The sequence below is a fragment of the Sesamum indicum genome, linkage group LG10, assembly GCF_000512975.1.
Source record: "Sesamum indicum cultivar Zhongzhi No. 13 linkage group LG10, S_indicum_v1.0, whole genome shotgun sequence".
Taxonomy (NCBI): domain Eukaryota; kingdom Viridiplantae; phylum Streptophyta; class Magnoliopsida; order Lamiales; family Pedaliaceae; genus Sesamum; species Sesamum indicum.
In genome coordinates, this window is record NC_026154.1 from 2,245,434 (window position 1) to 2,269,009 (window position 23,576).

Sequence of the window (23,576 nt, forward strand, 5' to 3'; positions counted from 1 at the left end):
ATATGGCCGAAAGAAGAACCGAAGGGCCCGAGCACCTCCCCCCCCCCCCCCCCCCCCCCCACCACCCCACCCAAGCCCATGAAGGGGGTGATCACTCAAGACATTCAAGAACCTAGCTCAAGAATGTGGCCCAACCAACGACAATCAGCCCAAGACCCATGTTTAAATGCCCCTACGGGGCACAGATGGCATACATTTGGACCGCTAAATATACCTGCTAGCTAATATAGAAGACTATGTCAAGAGAAGTTCCTTCAAAGACTCAAACTCTTAGATAAGAGGGACTCTTGAGGATTGGGAGTCCTCATCGGTGAACGTGAAGACCGATTTGCCTTGACCAAATTTACAAGAGATGGGAATACATTCTGGCTTATCCTAATAACTTCTATCCATTTCACCCTAAAATAGGGAGCACGTGCAAACTCCCACTGAAGGGGAACACCCTCCTACAAATACAGGTTTGATCCCCAGGCGGAGATGCTTTCGAGAGAAACTCTAATTCTTAATTCTTATTTTGCATTCTCTTTGCATTTTGAACACGATTTTCTCCTACGAATTCTTTAATCATACTTCAATTCTTAATTACGATTTATTTTTTTACGCTTATTATCTTCAATCCTATACTAACTTGAGCATCGGAGTGCTAACGTGTTGTTTTACAGGTTTCGTCCCTCAAATTTTTTTATTCATTGGTCCAAATTCAGTACCGAAGTTCAAGTTTATTGGACTCGTGCTATCAAGTCAGACCTTTCCCAACTGATTTTGTAGCAGGGCGGGTCTCAAGTTTGCCCTATTAGCCCTCTAATCAAGATGAATTTTAGCTATCACACATTTTCATTTAAATAGACATTGTTCTGAACTTTCGATACAACAACATTGATGGTGATTATATAGATTAGATTTGAAAAATGAAAACAGAAATAAAGTGAAATGATAAAAAAAGAAGAAGAAGAAGAATCACGACAAACTCATCACCACAGGATTTTGAGTCCTAAATTAACATGCGTGATAATTGGGAGACATGGATTTAGTCTAGAACAGGTCAAAAAGGTGAGGCAACTTCAACTTTCAACTCTTGTTTTTTGCCATTTTCGTATAATAACATTCAAAACTTTAGCCTACAATCTTGGAAGAGTTTGCTAATATGCTTCACATTTGAACTTATCAACCAGTCAAATTTGTGATTCAAAATTTTAGGTTTTTCAAAAATACTAAATTAATTTTCAGGGGTATCATAAACTTAATTTTAGGTTTTTAAAAAATATTAAATTAATTTTCTTTAATTTTACTTGTCAAAAATTACTTCGGGAGGGCGGAGGGTTTTTGGCTACCTGGCCGCCTCAAATTCGCCATAATCCAACTTCTAAATACATCCAAAACTTCTATAAATACATGTACTTGTTAATACTTTTACAATGATAATATAAAGAAAATAATAATAATATTACAAGTCCAAAAATATTATGAGGAGTTTTTTCTTCAAAAAAAAAAAAAAAGAAAATTAGTAAAAATATGTAACCTTGGAACCAAAGCGATGGGTGTCTCTAAAAAAGATAGTTGAATTGGTGGAGATGGGCATGGGATGAAGAATATTATTTGAGAGTAGAATATAGAGATCCCATCCAGAATAGGGAATTCAGAGCTGCCAAACAGAGCCATACTCGATATATGTATAAGCATGTGTGGTGGGAGTTATTGAGGTCGGTGGCCATGTGCATCACATTCTACAATCCCCTCCCTTCTACTTGTCCCCTACAAACTTTATTTCTCCATTCTATCAATTCTTTTGTTATATCTATATATATTAATCCTTATGGCAAGTGGATTGCGTATTTTCATAATAAATAATTTTTTATTTTTTAAAAGTATATTATAAGTACGATTTATAACATATTTAATTAGACAATAAATTAACGAAAAATTTGAAAAATTAAATAAATTAGTCATTTTATCAATTGAAATTTGAAAGGCGTTTTTAAAATCATAAGAAATGAGTGCAATTGGGACAAAAACACCACTTTGTATCTTATCACATTTTTCTTTATTATAGTACAGATAAATAAACATTATTCATTTTTTATCTTATAATTTATTTTCTTTTGGGATATCATAAAATGGATTTATTTGTTCAAATAGATACGGTGTTAGTTAAGACAAAAACACACGTCGCTATCCCCTGATTGCTATTTTTTCGACTGTACTAAAATATAAATTTACATAACGAGATATTTGTAACATCTACTTTACACTGGAAATAAGTTACGGAGAAAATTGTAACTTAAAGAATAGGGAAGGTAGAGGGTATTTAAAAATAAAAGTGAAAAAAGTGAAAAAAAGAAAAAATGAAGTTCGAGCGTTTAAGAAAATAATTTAATATTTACAATTTTACTAAATGACCTGCATGAGTCAGTACAAAATTGTATATAATTTTTTACTTAAATTAGCTTAATTTAAATAATTTAAAAACAGAAGTAGTGCATCAAAAACACTCTTTTCAATATATTTTTAAATAAGCATTCATTTTAAACGATTCAAACACTCCTAATGTTTCACATTATAACATTTATTGTAAATTTGTTTCTTCGATAAAATAGAATATGATGGGATTTGGAATTTATAACTTGAAATAATTAAATAAAATGTTTATTTATAGGGCGTCATGAAAAGTGAAGATAAGTTAGTACATGAACAAACCCTAATTTGAATAATTATTATATACTCCGCCCACACCCATTTTCTTGATTTCTTCATATATACATGAACCAAATGATGAATGCATGTACCAAATTATAAAATGAAATCTAAGTTTTGAAAATAACAAAATGATATATTTGTACGTTGATTTGTAGTTTTCTTTCATTCCAAACCTCAAAATTTGGACAATGTTGCTTCGGTTGCTATCGCCCCATTTCCTTTTAGGATCAAATGATTGTTCTTGCCCCCACTCCCTCATCACCATCCACGCCTGCCCCATTCTTCCTTCGCCTTTTCCGCCTCCCTTTTTTTTTTTTTTTTTTAATTTCTTAGAAATAAATAAATATTTAAATTATAAGGATTTACGTATAATTATACTAAATTATATAGAAGAACAATGTAATTATTCCTAAAAACAACAGTTATATCATTATATCCGTGTTTCACAAAACAGCCCATAAATTAATACATCATACAATCACAAAAAAACTATTAAAAATAATCAAATAATAAATTACAATAAAGTCAAAATAAATACCCAAACCAGGACGTCTTGTTCACCAATTAATACATCATAGTTCATACTTTTCAAACACCAAAGATCTCAGCACCTCCAATTGAACAGCTAGCCACCGACATATTGCAGATTTATGAATCTGAACAAACACCTGTGATCTTCTATTCTCTGCTATAATAGAACAGTAAGTACATTTAATTATGCGACAAATATTAGTTTGGGGTTCGAAAATGAGAAATCATACTTTTTCCAAACGAAGTTTTAAAAAAAAAAATTTGTTTACACTTGATCCTCTTTCACAGGAGTTTGGACGAAAAATGCTGATATTAGCAAAAATATTACATAAATTTTTTATTTTGCCCCTCATTAACATTCTATGTCAAAATTATAAAATGATAAATGTAATATATATCCATATATAGAGTGGAGTTAACATCATTATATTTTTTTCTTATAAGTGCAAAATTATTATGTGAAAATGTTAAATGAGGGCTAAAATTAAAAATTTATGTAATTCTTTTGCTAAGTCAATATTTTTTAGCCAAACCCTAATGAAAGGCGGTTAATAAATTTTCAATGGGGGTGCAAGTGTAATGGAAGGAGGTTAAGTGTAATTTCACATTTTTAGAATGGTATAACGGTAATTAACCCTTCTTTTTATTTATTGAATAAATCAATTACGATCATTAATATTAAATTATATATACTATTAAAATAGAACAATACCCATACACGTTGATGAGTTTAAATTCATAATCTCAACTTTATCGATTAAAGTAAATCTAAATAACTAAAATTTAACTTCATCAACGTTGGCTTCTTACAACAAATTAATTCGTGTGAATTGGAGTTGATCAAGTGGAAGGCCAGGTGTTTTGGCACTTGGTGTATATTGTCTGGCTTTTACTAAGATTAGTAAGTGACATTTTGAGAAATTAAAGTTAATTCTATGAAGTGATGACAACTACTTAAATATTTAAATTAGGGCAGTAATTTGAAAAACACGACTAATGATGTCACCGATGATGCATGAACGTATAACCTTTTCAGGGGAAAAAACAACAAGAAAATTGTCATTTATGATGCACGAGATCTCTTAAAATATTATGAATTCGAATTTTATGAATATGTAATTTTTTTTGGTTTTTTTTAATTTTTTTTATAAGTAATCATTTTGGATTTATTAATAATTACTTCATTTGTTAAACAGGATTCGAAATATAAAATCAACACAATTGATTTACTTAAATAGAATCTTGTTGATATAAAACTGTTATTTTCCCCACCATCGTAATTAAATTGTGATTAATAATCTATTTACATAAATCTCTCGTGTCTTTTAAAAAATTAAATAATATACACACATTAAAAATGTCAATATTATTTATACAAACTATTCTTATTTTTAAAAAAAATAAAAATACTACCTCAAAACGTCAACAACATTAGACAAACTACATCTGCTTATGGTTGTTAAAAGGTGGTTTCTTGCAAATATTTCCTTAATGATAAACTATAAAACTTGTGCCCTATTTAAATTGGTACCACTGTAACCAAAAAAATTATTATTCCCTACATTATAAATCCATCGCGCCTTAATAATTATAGTCAATCGGTACTATCCACTACATTTAGGTAAAACCAATATGAAAGTTTTGTGCATCGTTAATTGACGTTTGCTATGATTTTACTTATGGTCAAATATTGTTCGTACTTTTTAACTTAATAAATGTTTTCGCATCATTGGCAGAAACAACTATTTTTAGTCGTTGTGGTTAACTAGTCTCCGCCACGATTTTTTACTTTTAATCATGATAATATCCATAATAAAAAATTATATTTTTATAAATATAAATAAAAAATTATATTTTTATAAATATAAATAAAAAATTAAATTAGAAAATATTAATGTTTTAATAAACTAAAATTACTGCATGTATCTCAAATTTGGAGGTAAAATATGGTTAATACATAGGACATATAATATTTAAAAAAAGAAAACAATATAAATAAATCTTGATAAAAGCGAAAGAGTTATTTCGACTTTATTGGGGCAGACGTTTTTTCTTTAATTAATTCGAACAAAAGTGCGTCCAAGTTCTCTTCATGTAAACCCCCCCACCCCCTATAGATTTTCTCCACTCTCTTTCTCTCTCTAGAATACACTACGATTTATTCTCTCTTTCTTCGGTTCCAATTTCTTCCACCTGTTTTCTTTTCTCCCTTGGCATTGCAAACAACGGCGCTCACAACTCACTTTACGAGTTCCGAAATAGTCAAGTCTTTCTCTAGACCTTCGTATCTTCGGTCTGAGAAACTTTTCTTTTGAAATCTGAACATGGAGATATACAAGACAGGAAAAGAGAGCAGCAGACATGGCTAAAATTTTTTTGGTAGGATCTTGATGAATTATTTGCTGTGAAGACTGCGGAGAGATGCAAATGCACTTGTAGGAGCTTGCGCGTGGAATTTGTAGTTTCATGTGGTGGAGTGTGATAGATAGCTCGGATATTTATGCTATGAAGTGGCTTTTGGTTGGGGGAACAACGAGAGTTGGGGGTTAAGATTTTGAATTTTCTTGGCTTATTTATTTTGCAAGATAGTTTGTTTGGGGTTCCTCTTTTATGGATTTATTACTGGGTTTTGGCTTTCTCCCGCAGTGGTTTAGATTTTTGCATTGGTCGATGATATCAATGCAGTTCTGGGTACGCAGATGATTGGACCGGATTTTCCTGCATGAAATGCAGTGATACGATCTGAAGATTAGTGTATCTGCATTTTGCCAGGTACAGATTCTTCCTCTTTCTCTGTTAATTTTTATTGTTTTTGGTTTTTCCTGATTTTCGTTGGTTATTACTCGTTTTTGGATTTCCTGGTTAATGGGCTTCTATTATTTTAATTATTTCTTTTTTAATCTGGGTAGGATTTATCAGCGTCGTAGTTTCTAAGCCTCTGTACTGGAAATTGTTTATGTGATTAGTTCAATTACAGACGTAAATGCGAGAACTTGAATATTGTAATCGAATGCTTTTGAAGTTATTGGCTAGTTGGTTGGTCAGATCTTTTTGGGTCTGTGATTGATTATTTATTCATAAATTCTTAGTGTGATTCATGGGTGTTTAGCCAAATATTATATATGATCTTGATTTATGATAATTTTGACATTCGTGTGTCTGTATATATGGAATAGAGAAGCAGATTCTGCATTTTTTGCTATTATGGGTTTTGATTTGATCAAAAATCTCCAAGCAGGAAATGAATTCCAGCAGCCCCCTTGTGAGTTTGTGATGCGAGTGGTCAATTTTACATCTCTATGTAGAGCTGCATCGGGAAGCTAAATAAGATAAATTGTCAACCAAAACAAATGGATTGAAGATTAATGCATTGGATGCAATGTTAAAGGCATTGGCATCAGGGTTGTTGTTTTTATCACTCTTTCTTTCGGTTTCAGCTGCTGATAATGGGTTTCGCTGTAATTGTGATGAGGAGGGGTTTTGGAGCATTGAGAGTATACTAGAGTGCCAAAAAGTTAGTGACTTCTTGATTGCTGTGGCGTACTTCTCCATCCCCATTGAGCTACTTTACTTTGTTAGCTGTTCCAATGTTCCATTTAAATGGGTGCTTTTCGAGTTCATTGCGTTCATTGTCCTCTGTGGAATGACTCATTTGCTAAATGGCTGGACTTATGGACCTCACCCTTTTCAGCTCATGCTTGCTCTCACCATTTTCAAATTCCTCACGGCACTAGTTTCTTTTGCTACGGCCATAACACTTATTACCCTCATCCCATTGTTGCTTAAAGTCAAGGTGAGAGAATTTTTGCTGAAGAAAAAGACTTGGGATCTTGATCGGGAGGTTGGAATGATAAAGAAGCAGAAAGAGGCTGGCTTGCATGTTCGGATGCTAACACAAGAGATCCGCAAATCCCTTGATCGGCATACTATTTTGTACACAACTCTGGTTGAGCTATCAAAGACATTGGATTTGAAAAATTGTGCAGTTTGGATGCCAAATGCTAGTAGAACAGAAGTGAACTTAACTCATGAATTGAAAGAAAGGAACTTCCCAAACACTTACAATTCAAGCATTCCAACTAGTGACCCTGATGTGAGAGATATTAAGGGAAATGATGGAGTGAAGATACTTGATTCCGAGTCAGCCCTTGCTGTTGCAAGCAGTGGGGGAATTGGCGAGCCAGGATCTGTAGCTGCAATTAGGATGCCGATGTTGAAGGTTTCTAATTTCAAAGGAGGTACCCCTGAGATGGTTCCAGCATGCTATGCTATTCTTGTTTTGGTTCTTCCAGACGGACAGGGTAGAACTTGGAGCGATGACGAACTTGAGATAGTAGAGGTGGTTGCTGACCAAGTTGCTGTGGCACTTTCCCATGCTTCTGTGCTTGAAGAATCTCAACTTATGAGAGAGAAACTTGTGGAACAAAATCGAGCACTGCAACAAGCAAAACAGGATGCACTAATGGCGAGTGAAGCCCGGAATGCATTTCAAATGGTAATGAGTAATGGTTTAAGAAGGCCCATGCACTCTATTCTCGGTTTACTATCTCTCTTGCAGGATGAAAAGTTAAGTAATGAACAGCGGCTTGTTGTTGACACTATGGTCAAGACTAGTAATGTTCTTTCAACTTTAGTAACTGATGTAATGGATACTTCGGCAAAGGATAATGGAAGGTTCCCTTTGGAGATGAGTTCTTTTCAATTGCATTCTTTGATAAAAGAAGCCGCTTGCCTCTCCAAGTGCCTCTGTGCTTATAGGGGTTATGATTTTGTAATTGAAGCTGATAAGTCCTTGCCGAATCACGTAATGGGTGATGAAAGAAGAGTATTTCAGGTTATTTTACATATGGTTGGTAATTTGCTAAATGGAAGCAAAGGGGGAGGGTTTCTAATGTTACGAGTATATTCAGCCACCGGAAGTCAGAATGAGCAAAGATGGGGCAACTGGAGATCCAACTCGTCTGACGGGTATGCTTATATTAGGGTTGAAGTTGGCATTTGCCATACTGGTTCTCAGACGGAGGACATATTTCCCGTATTCCCATATGGTGGGCAGAGATGCTATGCTGGAGCTGAGGAATGCAGAAGCTTTAGTGCATGCAAAAAACTAGTTCAGGTTTGATTGCTACCATTATGATTGAACTTGTTACTGCTTATTGACATCATGAAGCTGGTCACTTGATGAATATGGTTGCATTACATAATTTACGATCCACCAGCCGCTTTATTTTGTTAAACAAAAAATGTTTCAACTGCTGCATGATTCTTACACCATCTGTTTGATAACCATTTTAATACTATGAATGCTGCCGCCAATGGATCTTTTCATCTTGGTTTAAGTTTCCCTAAGTTAAAATGTCACATGGCTCTTGCTTATGTTGTTTATCTGGGTGACTGCAACCATTTTAGAGTAATACCGCATCCTCACTGGAATTGTTGTCTTTCATAATCTATGGGCAGTTAATGCAAGGAGACATCTGGGAGATACCAAATCCAGAGGGTTTTGATCAAAGCATGGCTCTCGTTTTGCGGTTTCAAGTCCGGCCATCCATTGTATCGGGCATATCTGAACATGGGGAATCTTCAGATCATGTGCATTCATACTCACTTTTCAGAGGCCTGAAAGTTCTCTTAGTTGATGCTGATGATGTGAATAGAGCTGTAACACGGAAGCTGCTCGAGAAGCTGGGATGCATTGTGTATGTCGTCTCATCCGGCTACGAATGCCTTAGTGCTCTTGGCCCTTCTGTCTCTTCATGTCAAATTGTGCTTCTGGATCTTCAGTTGCCTGATCTAGATGGCTTTGAAGTTACCATGAGAATTCGCAAGTTTCGAAGCCGTAACTGGCCGTTGATCATTGCCTTGACCGCAAGCGATGATGGAGATACGAGGGACAAATGTATGCAAATCGGAATGAATGGCGTTATTCAAAAACCAGGTTCGTTTCAAGAAATCGCCTACGAGCTGAAGGGAATCCTGCTGCAGGCTAACAGGCTACTGTCATGATGGGGGCAAGTGAACTGAAAGGATCAAAGCTCTACCTTGTTAGTCACAATAAAGAAAAGGGAAATTTATTGCTATAAATAGCTCGTGGGACCATTTATTCAGCATAGAGATGTTACATACACAAGAATGATAGTGAAAATGGTATAGAAAATTCATTCTCGTTCATATTTGATTTTCTTCAGTGATGCTTCCTTCCTGTCAGGAGCTCTTTCATATTTTTTTTTCTCAAAGATCACTAGACATGCTAACAGGTGTGTTTGTTCAGATCAACTACGAAATACATCTTGCAAGAACAAATCATTGCTCATGCTGCTCGAAAACTTACATTATTTTCCTAAATCAATGCTGTTTTCATCACTGAACGCATTCATCGTTTTCTTGATGGATCGACTATTCTGCTATATACACTTACTATGAGCATATGAATTACCAATTCAGTCACATAATACTTAAAATTTGATTTGGATAAGAAATATTTGGTATTCTTTAAGGCAGAAGAAACATGTCAGTGTGCGGAATTTACTAATTTAGGTGAAGGAATAATAGTCAAAACAAGTAGTACGTAGTGGGAAGAGAAAGAAAAATATAGTGTTCCTGCAGGTATATATTATCAAGAGAGTTAAAAAGGTTGTATCCTTGTCTGAAGTTCAATTGCTTCCAATTTATCACTTTCACATTAGATGTTTCTCCCTCTCTCTCTCTCTTCCCTTCTCTATCTCTCTCTCTCTCTCGCTCTCTCTCTCTCTCTCTCTCTCTCTCTATATATATATATACTCTCTCTCTCTCTCTCTCTCTCTCTCTCTCTCTCTCTCTCTCTATATATATATATATATATATATATATACACACACACACACATTAATCATGCTTTCACACACACACACACATATCTGAGTGTTATATATGTATGTGATCAGGAGCATGTGGGTTGGGGGGGAGGTCGAAAAGAGTGGAAGCATGTGTTCTATATATTATGAATTGCGATTCCACTGCATGAAGTGAAGTACGTATTTGGACACTTTTGCTCCCTCTTTCCTGTGTTTCTTGGCTGTAGCCCACTTGACCACCCCCACCCCCACCCCCTTGCTGCTTATCTCCTCAAACCCCACTCCTCCACACTTTTTCTTCATAATTTAACACCCAATGTTTCAGATCAACAATTCTTTATTCACACGTACTCTGTGTGCACGGTTGTCAACAGGTAGGATTGGTATGGAATTGTGTTGATCGATCAGATCCAAATCCAATTCACATCACTTGATCCAATCACATCCCTATAATATTTTTAATTATCTAGCTAGTTTGTCCGAGAATTTAGGATGCAAATCCATAAACTATATTAAAAGAAAGATTATTCAATTTTATATAAAGAAAAACAAATGTCATTATAATAGCGAGGGAAAAATTACAGCAATTCTCCTATGAGATTTGACATAATTATAAATACTCTCTAATTATTTTAGAAATTACAATTACTCTAATGGGATAAATTACAATTATATCTCCTTATGTTTAATGCGATTACAAATACATACGACGAAAAAGTTTTTCATTACTATAGTCAACAGTAGTTTACTAACAGTTCTTTTTAAATACGTGTACAATTGTTTTATAGTAATTCATTAAAAAAAATTAAGATAATTAAATTTTCCTTATAAGTAGTTGGAAAAAATAATTTTGGGTTTGAAAATTCAATTGTAGTGGTAAATTAAATAGGTATTCAAAGTTGATATAATTAGCATTCCACGATGAAGATCGAGCTTAGATCTTGTTGGGATATTGGGCATTCTTCTTCTACTTCTTAGGTTCTTCCTCTTCCTTCAATTTTCCACCAATCACCTGCACCCAATTAATCCCCACTCTTGTCTGAAATCTGAGCTGCTGGCTGCATGGGATTGGTCGGTGGCTTGTCTTCTTGTCTCAAAATTAGGTTAAATTAATCAAACAGCTTCCCTAAAATTTATTATGATTATAAATATTCTTTTATTATTTAAAAAGTTACAAATTCCTTCTAAAATTAATAATTATTTAATAAATACCTCATCATAACAGCCCATTTGAATATTTATTAGATGATCATCAAATTTATTCCCCAACATAAAGTAAATGTGATGAATTTTCTTTTAAGTTACATGAACATGTTTTACTAATTAAATGGTTTTTTTTTTTAAAAAAAAAAAGAAGTATAATTCTCATTGAGAATTAAGGACATAAGAGTTTTGCATCATTTTTGTCATTATTAAAATGTCGAAAGCTTTTAATTATGTCAAAAAAAAAAAAAAAATAGTCCACCATCATGGTAATGATCCCATAATTAAATTACCACATTTTTATCTGAATATCATAAATTTAAATTTCATTGAAAACGTAAAACTAATTACTTAACGCAATCTGACTTATGATATTGAGTAAGGGCTGGACTTACAGTGCATGTTTGACGGGACTGCAACCGTAAAACTGGATAGTGTCATAACCATTTTAGCAATACATATATTTTATTATGATTGGATTGTTTTATGAGGATAGTTGCACTGCATTTAATTCGACTTAGCTTTTCATTATTAAAAAAGAAAAAAGAAAAAAAGGGGTTTCAAATTTCAATGTTATTTTTCTTCTTGTAGTGCTTGTACTTGTTTACAATATTATATATAAGGTGATGACGAGCATCAAGTTGCTGTTGGTTTTGTTCCAAGGGAGCTGTATCCTGTAAATAAAACTACAATTTGCAGTCTTTTCATGGAATATATATATATATATATATAACATTAACTTCTCAAAGTTTTACACTTTAAATTAATCCAACATGAGAGGGATAGGGACAGGGACAGGGACAGGGCCATCTCCACCATACATTGAATCTGACCCAAAATTCATGTAATTTACTTTTTACTTTTGCTTCCTTGCTGGAGATATGTGAGAATTATTGTTTCCCACACCTCTGAATTTGACTTTATAATTCAATTATGAGTAAATTAGATTGATAATTCTCTGTCTTTTATAAAATTATAACTATACGTACTCGTGAAAAGTTTAGTGTAATGTTTTTCAATAATATTTGTGTAAGCTTTGCCTGTGAAGGAGTGTAATTTTAATTACAACTATATATTTATATTTTTTAAAAATAGAAGATGTTTGTGTATTTTTTGTCTAATCTTAAAGCGTGTCAATATAATTTAACCTTAGATTTATATACCAATTAGAAAGGAAAAGGGAAGATGCTATGTGAAAATCGGGAAGATTTGTATGCAAGTTGGTACAAAAGTATTGGTAATTTGCACTGTAAAATTGAAGTGTGGCTTAATGATGCAAGAGGATAACCTGGCGCCTAAAGTTATGCTATATAATCTTTTATGAGGCTAAATTGTAAATATCATCTATTTTTTTTTATCAGCAATTATATTAATATTTTAATAAATTAATAAATATATCAATTTGATTGATACAATAATATGTGAATAATATATCAATATAATTTAGAATAATAAAATAAATAACAATAAGTTCACATAAATGCATGTTTTGTAATTTATAATTATTCCATTCAGCCCTTCTACTAGGAGTGTCAATGGGTAAGACCATATCCAAATTCATATTCATAAAAGACTCATTATATCAAATAATACTCATACCCTACCAACCCCCTCAAGACCCCCGCACAGGGCGACATTTTGTCATCACGGCGGCCGTTGCCCTCTTTTTTGTTGCTGGGCGACGTGGCTAGATTGGAGACGGTAGGGGCAGGGCGTGGGAATGGGGGGGTAGGCAGCGGGAGTTGGGGGTGGGGGTGGGAGTAGAGTTTTCTTTTATTTAAAAAAAAATATTATATATATAATAATAATTTATTTTTTTTATAATTTTGAATTATTTATATATAATTAAAAATTATGTAGGGGCATAACGATCAGACGATGTAAAAATTTAACGCCGTTACACTTTAGAATAAAAAAGGGAGCATGTATTGAATTAAAAAAACACAGAAAGATATTTTACTTATTTTTAATTAGTGGAGAATTTTTTGCTAATTTTTGAAAACACGGGAGCTTGTTGGTAATTTAGCCCAACATATACCCGCATAAATCCAAGGGTGGTCTACACCCTTAGTTGGTGATAGTTGGAGTGTGGTGTCATTATAGTATTTTACGAAAATAATTGTATTAAGTGGTACATATTAGGTGACACATCGCGCATATAATCAAGTTCAAAGCATAAAGTCGTGCACAAATCAATCCAAACCATTACTAACGAAGAACAAACACCACTTTCCTCTTACTTTACTACAATTCATCTCTTTGCTTTGCATCATCACCTACACCTACCTCCTATTATTTTTCATTAAAATATGGGTAAATTACATGACAGCCACCGAAATTATTAAAATACATAAATATTTTCTATATTTCACAAAATTATAATTACACCTTCTGATATTATAATTGTAACTATATATATACTTTTTATTTAAAGGCAAAATTACACAAACACTCTCCAAAAAAATATTACAGTAACACCCCTTAAGGGGAATAACTGTTATTTTATAAAAAATATGAAGTAAAAAGTATTACACTAACACTACTCAGAATGTGCAGCTGTAATTTTATAAAATATATGTAGGGTATTTGTGTAATTTAACCTAATGTCGGAAAATGTCGTTATAATTTATTATTAAAATGAATAAAAGTAGGTCAATTAAATCAGAGGGAATTTTCTTTTTTAGTTAATTAATAATGTAGATATACACACAATAACACACACTCCGTGGTGGTTATTACAATGTAAGTCCAGTATTAGTTTATTGGTCCTGGAAAGTAATGTTGTTGTTTTTTTGGTTTAAGTAATAAGAGGTGGTGTGGTCCAAAGAAAGAACTTCCAAAGTGAGCACAATCCTAACTTTCATTTTAATACATTGGATTTGTAAAGTTTGTGGGAGAATAGATTCTTGAATTTGGACACAGTTTCAACCATTTACACTTTCTACTTTCATAATTATACTTATCTTAATTATGTCCCATATGATTTAATTAGTCCTTTGATTTGTACTACACGAAAATTACTTTTGTTGTGACTAACAGTCATATCAAATGTTTTAGCCACACTCGCAAAAATCATGACCAACAACCGTTGAATTGTCGTAGTCAACGACTATTTACTTGATTATTTATTATTTTACCATGAAAATTAAATATAGTTAAATACTAAATTTCTTCCAGTGTGTGTTTGTAATTATTAACTTAAACGCACCGAGGGTAAAATATGCGTATCTAGAGAGCGTTTGGCTAAATGAATTTAAGAAAAAATTATAAATTCATATGTCTCATATTATGTTTCTAAAGCTCGTATTTAAGATGTCAAATTTTATTTTTAAAATAAGTGACTGAATCGCTCAAATAGAATAAAATAATAGAACTTATAAGATATTAATAATTACGAATTTGTAATTAATTCGTAGGACTTCTAAAATTTAAAAATAAATTGAAAATTCTTTATATTTTTTTAAAACAAAAAACTTATAAATTCTTGATATTTTATTTTAATATTTATAAAATATTTTTATTCAAAATTATATATATCATAAATAATTTATAACATCTTATAAGATGTTCAAATATTGGGATGACCAATTTATTGAGATCTAAATTTAGAACCTATCCCAAGAAAATTATTTTCACAGTTTTAAAAACTAGATCCAGCCCAATGGTCTAGCCCTTGACTGCAAGGGAACCCGGATCCGGGGATCCCAATTATTACTTGCTTCTGCAAGCGGATTTTCATGCACACTGGATCCACAGGATTATCCATTAGTGACTTTGACCCAAACCCGATTATCCATGCATGGATCCATAATACTCTATATTGGGCCATTTGCGGACTAGGGTACTTACAAATTCATTATTTTATTCTTAATTTCGAACCCTTAATAATATGTCTTTTCTACATTTTGAATATAAATAAATAAAAATAAACAATTGAAAAAGGATGGAATAATTAGGAAACTATAAGATGTTTTCCCTTCAGTGGGCCAGCCTGTCTTCTTAATTATTTCATTTGTGGGCCGGCCCACTAATCATACTACTTGCAAGGTAATGATCTTGGATCCACATACACAACGTGACGTGTATATATTTAATCGGATATCAGATTGAATTTTTTATTGCAGATTCTGTTACATTTTCTATTCTGTTTTACATATACACATTTCGTCCATAATGATTGCATTTACTTTTATGTGAGGAAGATTGTATACACATACGACGTGTGTATGTGAAACGAAATAGTAGATACAACGGGAATTACAGTAAAAAAATTTAATCTGCACGTACACACGTGTAATGTACAGAAAAATTTTACAGGACTATTAAGTCAACTCTTCCTCCAAGCCAGCCTTCAATATAGTGAAATTGCAGCCGAGTACGATTTAAGGGTACGTCTAGACAGAAGAATTTGGATTTGGAATAAAGATTTAGAGAAAGATTTCAAACATTAGAAAAATTTAAAATTTATCAATATTCCACATATATATATATATATGGTTATTGTGTATGTATTCCTGTTTTTTAATTTAAAATTTTTTGCCCCTGGTTTTGTTTTGTTTTTGGAAAAAATCCAAATATAAGGGTAGGGGAAAAGGACAGAAATAGACAATGCAACATAATAATTGAAAGCTGGTCCATAACATTTGGTGGTATTCATGATGTTCATCTCCATTTCTGCCTTACTCTTTTCTCCACAAATTGATTTTGTCTTCTCAGTATTAAAATTACCATCAATTTAATTTCTTTTATGCCACCAGACAGCAAAAGCAATAGTTGACAAGCTTCGATTTTGAGCATGTTCAATGTACAAATGTTGTTGTGTTCTTGTCTATTTTTGGTAATTAAAATATGGTGGGGGAGTTTTCTTTGAGCATGATCTTCAATTATTTGCTTAAAATCGGGCTATAGTTTATGAAATTAAGACGTGATTTTTTTTTTCAAGCGGTGATTATGTGATTACAACAAATATCTTAATTAATTGAGCAATATATTAATATAACTAAGATAATGAAATAAATCACAGCAAACTCATATAAAGTGAGACAAATACTCTCATAAAATAAGACAGGAGCCCTTACACGTTCGATTGGACTCGAATTCATAACCTTGAATTTGTTCATGAACCTCAGTTCTGACCACGAATAAAATCATAATTATGGAAAGACGATTTAAGAATGACAAATAATTAATCTCCTAAATGTTCTATTATAATTACACGATATGACATCTATTTATTTATTTATTTTTTGTGAGTTACATCAATATTATTTTTTTCTATTTTTTGTATATTTATCTGCTTTATAATTGAGAAATATTATATATATATATATATAGCTAAGAATTATTTTTTAAAATCTTTAATCAATTGACGTAAATATTTGAGTGTTCTGAGTAATACTAATCTCTAAATAACTAAAAAGCCTTGAAGAAAGACAAGATTTGAGTCTCAATCGCACTACCAAAACTAACTAAATGCAATGTACTTTAAATTTCTTAATAAGAAAATGAAGTGAATTAAAATAAAATTTATATCTTCTTTAATAAAATGACAACGTCAACATCCAAAACATAGTTTAATCGTCTTCAATTAAATTAAAATTTAAAAGAAAAAAAACATGAATTTGGAGTCAAGGGAAGAAAATTACAACAATAAAACATCTTTCAACAACTCTCAATAATTTAACGAGTGAATTACACAAAGACCCCTCTAAAGGTATAAAATTATATTTTTTTCTATAAAAAATTTAAAATTATATTTACACTTCTTTCATTAAGGTTTGGATAAAAAATGCTACCGAACAAAAAAAATTACATGAGTTTTCAATTTGCCAATTATTTAATATTTTCATATATATTCTTGTACTTATAAAGGGGTAAATATAATATATGTATATATACATAGAGTAAAGTTAACATCATTATATTTGTTCCCTTATAAGTAGAAAATTATTACATTAGAAGGTTAAAAGCGGTGTAAAATTGAATTTCTTTTTCACGAACGTTGGCATTTTTTGTCAAAACTCTAATGAGATGGGAGTCAGGTATGAATAATGAAATTTCTAAGGGGATATAAGTATAATTTTAGAATTTCTTTAGAGCGAAGTATAATTTTATAATTTTAGGGGGTCTAAGTATAATTAATTTTAGTTTAAATTATTAATCCAGCTTGATCCAAGTGAGTAAATTAAAAATGAGTGATTATGCGCTTTATCTTCAAACTTGCAATCAATCGTTAAAAGTGGTTGTGAAGATGAAGTAATTGATGGTGAATATGTGCCGAAATCCGACGTATGAGAGTTGTTGTGACAATGGTCAAACTTATGAAATGTGTGGTTTATGACATTCTTAACAAAAATTCCAGCTCCCCAGCCACAAGTTGGCAAGTAGCTGCAGCCGACTCTTTGACCCGACTCATTCATGCCTTTTAAACTACCCAAAATCAAAGCCAGCACACAATTCATATATCTATACTTACAAATATATTTCAATTATTTTTTAAAATAAATTACGACGAGTTCTCCTTATTTTTTTATAAATATTTTTTTATTATTTGAGAAATTATCAAGATTTCTGAATTTTAATATTCGTTAGTTTCTATTAGGTTTTTATTTAATTTCTGTAGTAAATTGAACAAAATTTATGGACTATGAATTATATTTTTTCGAAATTTTTTACAGACTAAGTGAATAATCTTTTTATAAATTTTAAAATTTTTTCATCCATCTCATTTGATTTTTTAATTTTTCTTCAACAGATAATTTCAAACCCCCATCCAATTATTATATACTTTCATCAGATATTATGTAATATTTATAATTTTTCAAGTAACAAGAGGGGGTTTATGATTATGCTAAACTTTAGTGTAGCTTGTCGCATTAAATGTTCTTAGTTATGCATCTAAGAAAATGCAAGAAGCACCAGTGGTCTAGTGGTAGAATAGTACCCTGCCACGGTACAGACCCGGGTTCGATTCCCGGCTGGTGCAATGCATGTTGTTTTTTATATTTTTTTCGAATTCAGAATCATGTTTTGACTTCCAGGGTACAACCATGTAAAGCGCAGCATTCAAAGTACAATGACCTTTTGGCCACATGCCACAGTGTGATTCAGACGTATCTCTTTGGAAATTGATCCCCAATCCTCCACTTCACTTTGCTCCTTTCCCATTTTATTGGGTTTTCATTACCAATGAATTATTAATCAAATTATGGCTATTTGTTTTTAGTTAAGGAATAAAAAAAGAAACAAAGTGTTATATATATATATATTATTAGGCATATTTCAGTTTAAATTCTAAGTCACATATAATTGGAGTGAGAGTGGGAATCAAGAATGGGACTCTCATGTCATTTAGAGTATATATAAAAATTAATTAATTAATTACTACTATAGTATCTCTTAAACAAATACAAATTAAAATGATCAAATATTTTTCTTGCAGTAGTCTTCCAAATTGTTCAATAGAATGATTGTTTTTCTAGTTATCGTTAAATTCTTTTAATTTTTTTTTTTAGGACTAAATATGTTGACTTTTTTAAACAGTAAATTAAAAATATTGATCCCTCATCCTATAAGACTAAAACTATAATTTCACCAAAAAAATCTTAATAGTCACGTGATTTAAAAATTTTAATGAAAAAGGGGCTCTATTAATTTTAATAACTAAGCATCTACCTATAAACTATATATTATATTGTAGAACTACTGTATAGTTTGATTAAGCTATGTATATAAATGCTATACTTCAATAACTCCTAGCATTAAATTCTATACAACCTATACGAAATTCGCCATGCTACATTCATGAATGGTTGTCAATAATGTTAATTTGACTTATATACCTATATTTATTTATTTTTTATATATTTTTTTTATAAATGAAAAATTACAGTCATTTTAATCATATCCTTTCTGCAATTGTCAAATTAACCCTACTTGACTTTGGTTCGAACTTCTAGGGTTAAACTGATGACTGATCATTTTAATCATATCCATTCACTCACTCTTTATTCTACGTCAACGCTTCTATTTAATTTGTTAACGGCGTGGATGACCAAGCATCCCATCAAAAATTCAATTTGTCAAGGGTTTTTAGATCTTTGATCATTAATTATCGACACTTTATATATAAAAATTAAGTGTGAAAATATCAAATAATGTAAATTGTACAGTACTGAAATTTACATTGTGTTGATGCTAATATGATCGATACGCACGATTTGATATTGTCTTGAATTTCAGTCTACATATGTGTCTTTTTATGGTGAAATTATACTTTTAGTCGTATAGGATATGGAGTTCAATGCTTTTATTCCTATGTTTTACTAGATTTCTCAAAATTAAGAAAATTCGACACATTTAGTCCTCTACTTTACACGAAATTTTAAAAATAGTCCAAAAAATTAAGAGAACTCAACATATTAAGTCCCATAAATGCCCTAAAGTACAAGACTAAACCTGTCAATTTTTCTCAATTTTGAGATCATTTTGAAAATCTCACAAGGCAGAGGATTAAAGTCTAAATGTGTTGAGTGTAATATTACGGTCTTGGTTATCCTCATAAGGGGTTTACGGACATTGGTTGTGGTCGAGAGAGAAACAAAGGATAGAAATTGATTAGGTTAAGGTTGTAACATTGATTGGATTAAGCAAAATGAGATGTACTCCACGATAAAGACATGGTACCGTTCCATCATCAGCGTCAACATGGACTTGAAAGAAAAAGCCGAAATATTTGTGGGTTATTATTTCTAAACTAGTCCACACAAGTATGTATTATTATAAATTCTAAAGTAGTCCCCACATTATTAAAATATTATAATCCATGGCCCCATAATTATTTGTTTCGGCGTGAATGGGTGGTCTACATTTCATTAATTATACGTCTAGTGGATTCTCTTTCAAGGTGATGTACACTTTTAGTTGGCTATTTATTGCCCCTATTAACTTCGTATAATATTTTAACTAATCTTTTTTGAGTAATCAAATCTAATTAATTTAATTTATTTTTAAGTCAAAGATTTTTTATAACTACGATGTGTAATTTGATTTATCAATATAATTATTTGGGTCCGACCGAGATTTAGGCTAATATTTGTTGTATTAAATATTAAAATAAGGTGCTTATATAATTATAATATATATATATATATATTTATTGTTCATTACATTATTCAATACCTCCAAATTAAAGTAGGATTGCTATAATACATAATCAAAAATTCAAACCAACAAATACGTTCAATCGAGATAAAGAAACAAGAAACTATTGTAGAAGCAAATTTATATACCTACATTCGTAGAATTAAACGTCGTAACTTTTTTATTGTGAGGTCCCGATCTCGCCAATGGAGTAGGACCTGATCATTAACATAAACAATGTGTATATTAATTAAAGGTAAGGTAATGATGGAATATGAAATTGTGCAAGTGGTGGTGTGGCAACACTTGGAAAGGCAAATGGGAACAAAAGTTAGAATCATTTTTTTTTAATTAATGGGTTAATTTAATAGGGAAAACATGAAATAATTGAGGGTTAAGGGCCCATCTCAGTGGAATTTAGCGTTGGAATTTTGTGCCCAAGTTGATTACAATTTTATTTTTATTTTATTAAGATAAATAATTAACCATTACACGTGAATTCATGTGAAGAGGGCCCTCCATGTCCTCTTTAATACGAATCCTTTTTCATTTCTTTACATATATTTTATATCTATATATATATATATATATATGTAGATTATATAAAGTTTTATTTGATCTTTTACTTAAAGAAAACATAAAATAAATGTTCGAGGACTTTTCCAAACACACCAATCTTTTTTAAGACAAAATTCAAAATTTTAAATCCAATTTGAGTATACGCCATGATATAATAACATATTAAAAATTATTAACTAAAATTATATTATCAAGTAATAATAATTCTCAGTTGTTTTTCATGTAGAATATAATATTTAGAGACTTATTTATGACATAAATTTTATATAAGCTAGCTATTAATATTGGTTATTAGTGATACATATACGACAACAATGACATTATTATCACTACATATATATGTGTTATAATTATTTATAGTGATAAGCTAGTGACAATTCTGGCATAATTAAATAGTTATTGCTATCAAAACTATAAAGAAATACATATATATCATGGGCAGAACATTTTTTTTTCCGCTTAATACATACAATAAATGACAATATTACTAATGTCGACATTTGAGGAAATTAATATAATTTTCTAAGTTTAATGATATCTCCTTGTTACACTAATTAATTATCACACGTGGGGATTATTATAGAATAAGTTGTGTCTGTATGATGGAAGTACTGAAATGATTATTAGGTCGATGAACCATAAATATATAAATATATATTTATATATAAGTCGATAATAGTAGTTAATAAGCTATATGCATATTATTGTGTGCAATCTGTGAAACATTAATTTATATAAATATATGAGAGCGGAATTTGGAACTCATTTTTGTTTCTAATCCTGTCAAGGATTGCACAAGCAATTAATTCTTTTTTGTCTTTATTTATTTAGTTTTTTGAGTAAATTTCATGATCTCAATCACTAATAATTATAATAATAAATATACTTTAATTAATATTTTAAATATTTAATAACTAAGTAACAATTAGAAAGATGACTATTAAAGTAGAATACATTGATATTATTATATTAATCATATAAAGCATCAATTTAATTCACTAATTAAATTACGTATACAGGGCAACAAATATATATGTTCTGATATTCCATTATTTTAAAATTCTTAATTAAAAATTATGAAAATTTGAATATTTTGTGTTTAATGGGAAAATAAAATACTATACATATATAGACTTTGTATATGTTGAGATAAGTCATGGATGATGATTGTGTCAATATTTTGTATTCTACTCATTGATCTATATGTTAAATTATAATTAATTAGATTAAATATTTCTTTTTAATTAAAATATAAGTGTTGGTATACGATTATAGAAAACCAACAAAAAGCATTTTGTAATCATAATTCAAAATTGATAGTTAATATTACAAAATTAAGTGTGGACGGCCTGGTCTAGAATTATTTCAATTATATTATTGTATATATACTCCAAATAAATTCCTTAATTCTTGTATAGCTCTACCTCATTATGTTATATGTATATTAACATGAATGAATTTTCTATTTTTCACATCAAAATTAACAACATATATTTAATTAATTGCGAGATGTTAAAAATAGAATAAAGTAAAACTATAATCACAAATAAGGTAAAAATTATACTTTTAGTTCCATAAGATAGGGGTCCAACACTTTTAGTCATCTACTTTACAGAAATTTCGAGACATCTAATTCTCTATTTTAATTTATGGGATTTCCAAAATGGTTCGAAAATTGCAAAAACTCGACATATTTAGTCAAATATCTTATATTTTACATAAACTTGGACATAGGACAAAATATGTCGAATTTTCTCAATTTTGAGATCATTTAAATATTTTATAAAATAGAGAATTAAATGTATCAAAAATTTCAATTTTAGATTATTTTAAAGATCTCGTAAAACTAATAACATAAAATGTGAAGCCCTTTTGTATGAAACTAAAATTGTAATTTTGGGTCAGAAAAAAATATTACTTGAATTGAGGTTGGTTCCTGTAACAAGTTAATTTTAGAACAAATAATTAGAAGTAGTGATCAGATCAACTCCAAGGTCAAAGTGCCTCATTATTATGATCAATGAACACCCAAACAAAATATAAAATAAAGACACGCCCGGTGTTTTATTATAATTATATTAGCTATATTTTAATGATTCCTATGACAACCAGAAACAATCCTTTCTTTTCTTTATTTGATTTAATTACTCCATTTGTTCATTACTTATTAATTAATTGATATTGATAAAAGAATTAGCAAAGTTTATGAATAACAATTTTGCATGTAATGAATATTATAACAATATTGGACAAAATTGATTTTTTCTGGCCTTGAACCCTTAGCTTTCACTTGGTCTCCAATCACTATATACCAAAGTAATTTTGGATCATACACACACACACACACATATATGCATTTTCAAATGAATCAATTTTTATAAATTTAGCCCTGTAATCTTGACGATTTTAATCATTTTTTGCTCAAAAATTACATGTGCCGGGCATATAAGCTTCATAATAGGAGTTTTCTGTAAAATGGGACTAAAAATGCCAAATATTGAAAGTTAATTATAAGATTAAATTACGAAAATTAATCCGTATAGAACAAAAATTATCACATTTAGGTTAGGTGGGCCTGTAAAATCTGAGTTTGAA

General features: G+C 30.7%; 1 protein-coding gene and 1 non-coding gene across 2 annotated transcripts; both read left to right on the forward strand.

Moving 5' to 3' along the window:
- Positions 5,332–9,516, forward strand: LOC105171681 (ethylene receptor 2). Its single transcript, XM_011092873.2, has 3 exons — positions 5,332–5,997; positions 6,464–8,341; positions 8,686–9,516. Exons 2-3 carry the CDS (start codon positions 6,605–6,607, stop codon positions 9,229–9,231), a joined length of 2,283 nt encoding a protein of 760 aa, XP_011091175.1. The 5' UTR covers positions 5,332–5,997; positions 6,464–6,604; the 3' UTR covers positions 9,232–9,516.
- Positions 18,176–18,246, forward strand: TRNAG-GCC. Its single transcript has one exon. It is a non-coding gene; the product is annotated as a tRNA-Gly (tRNA).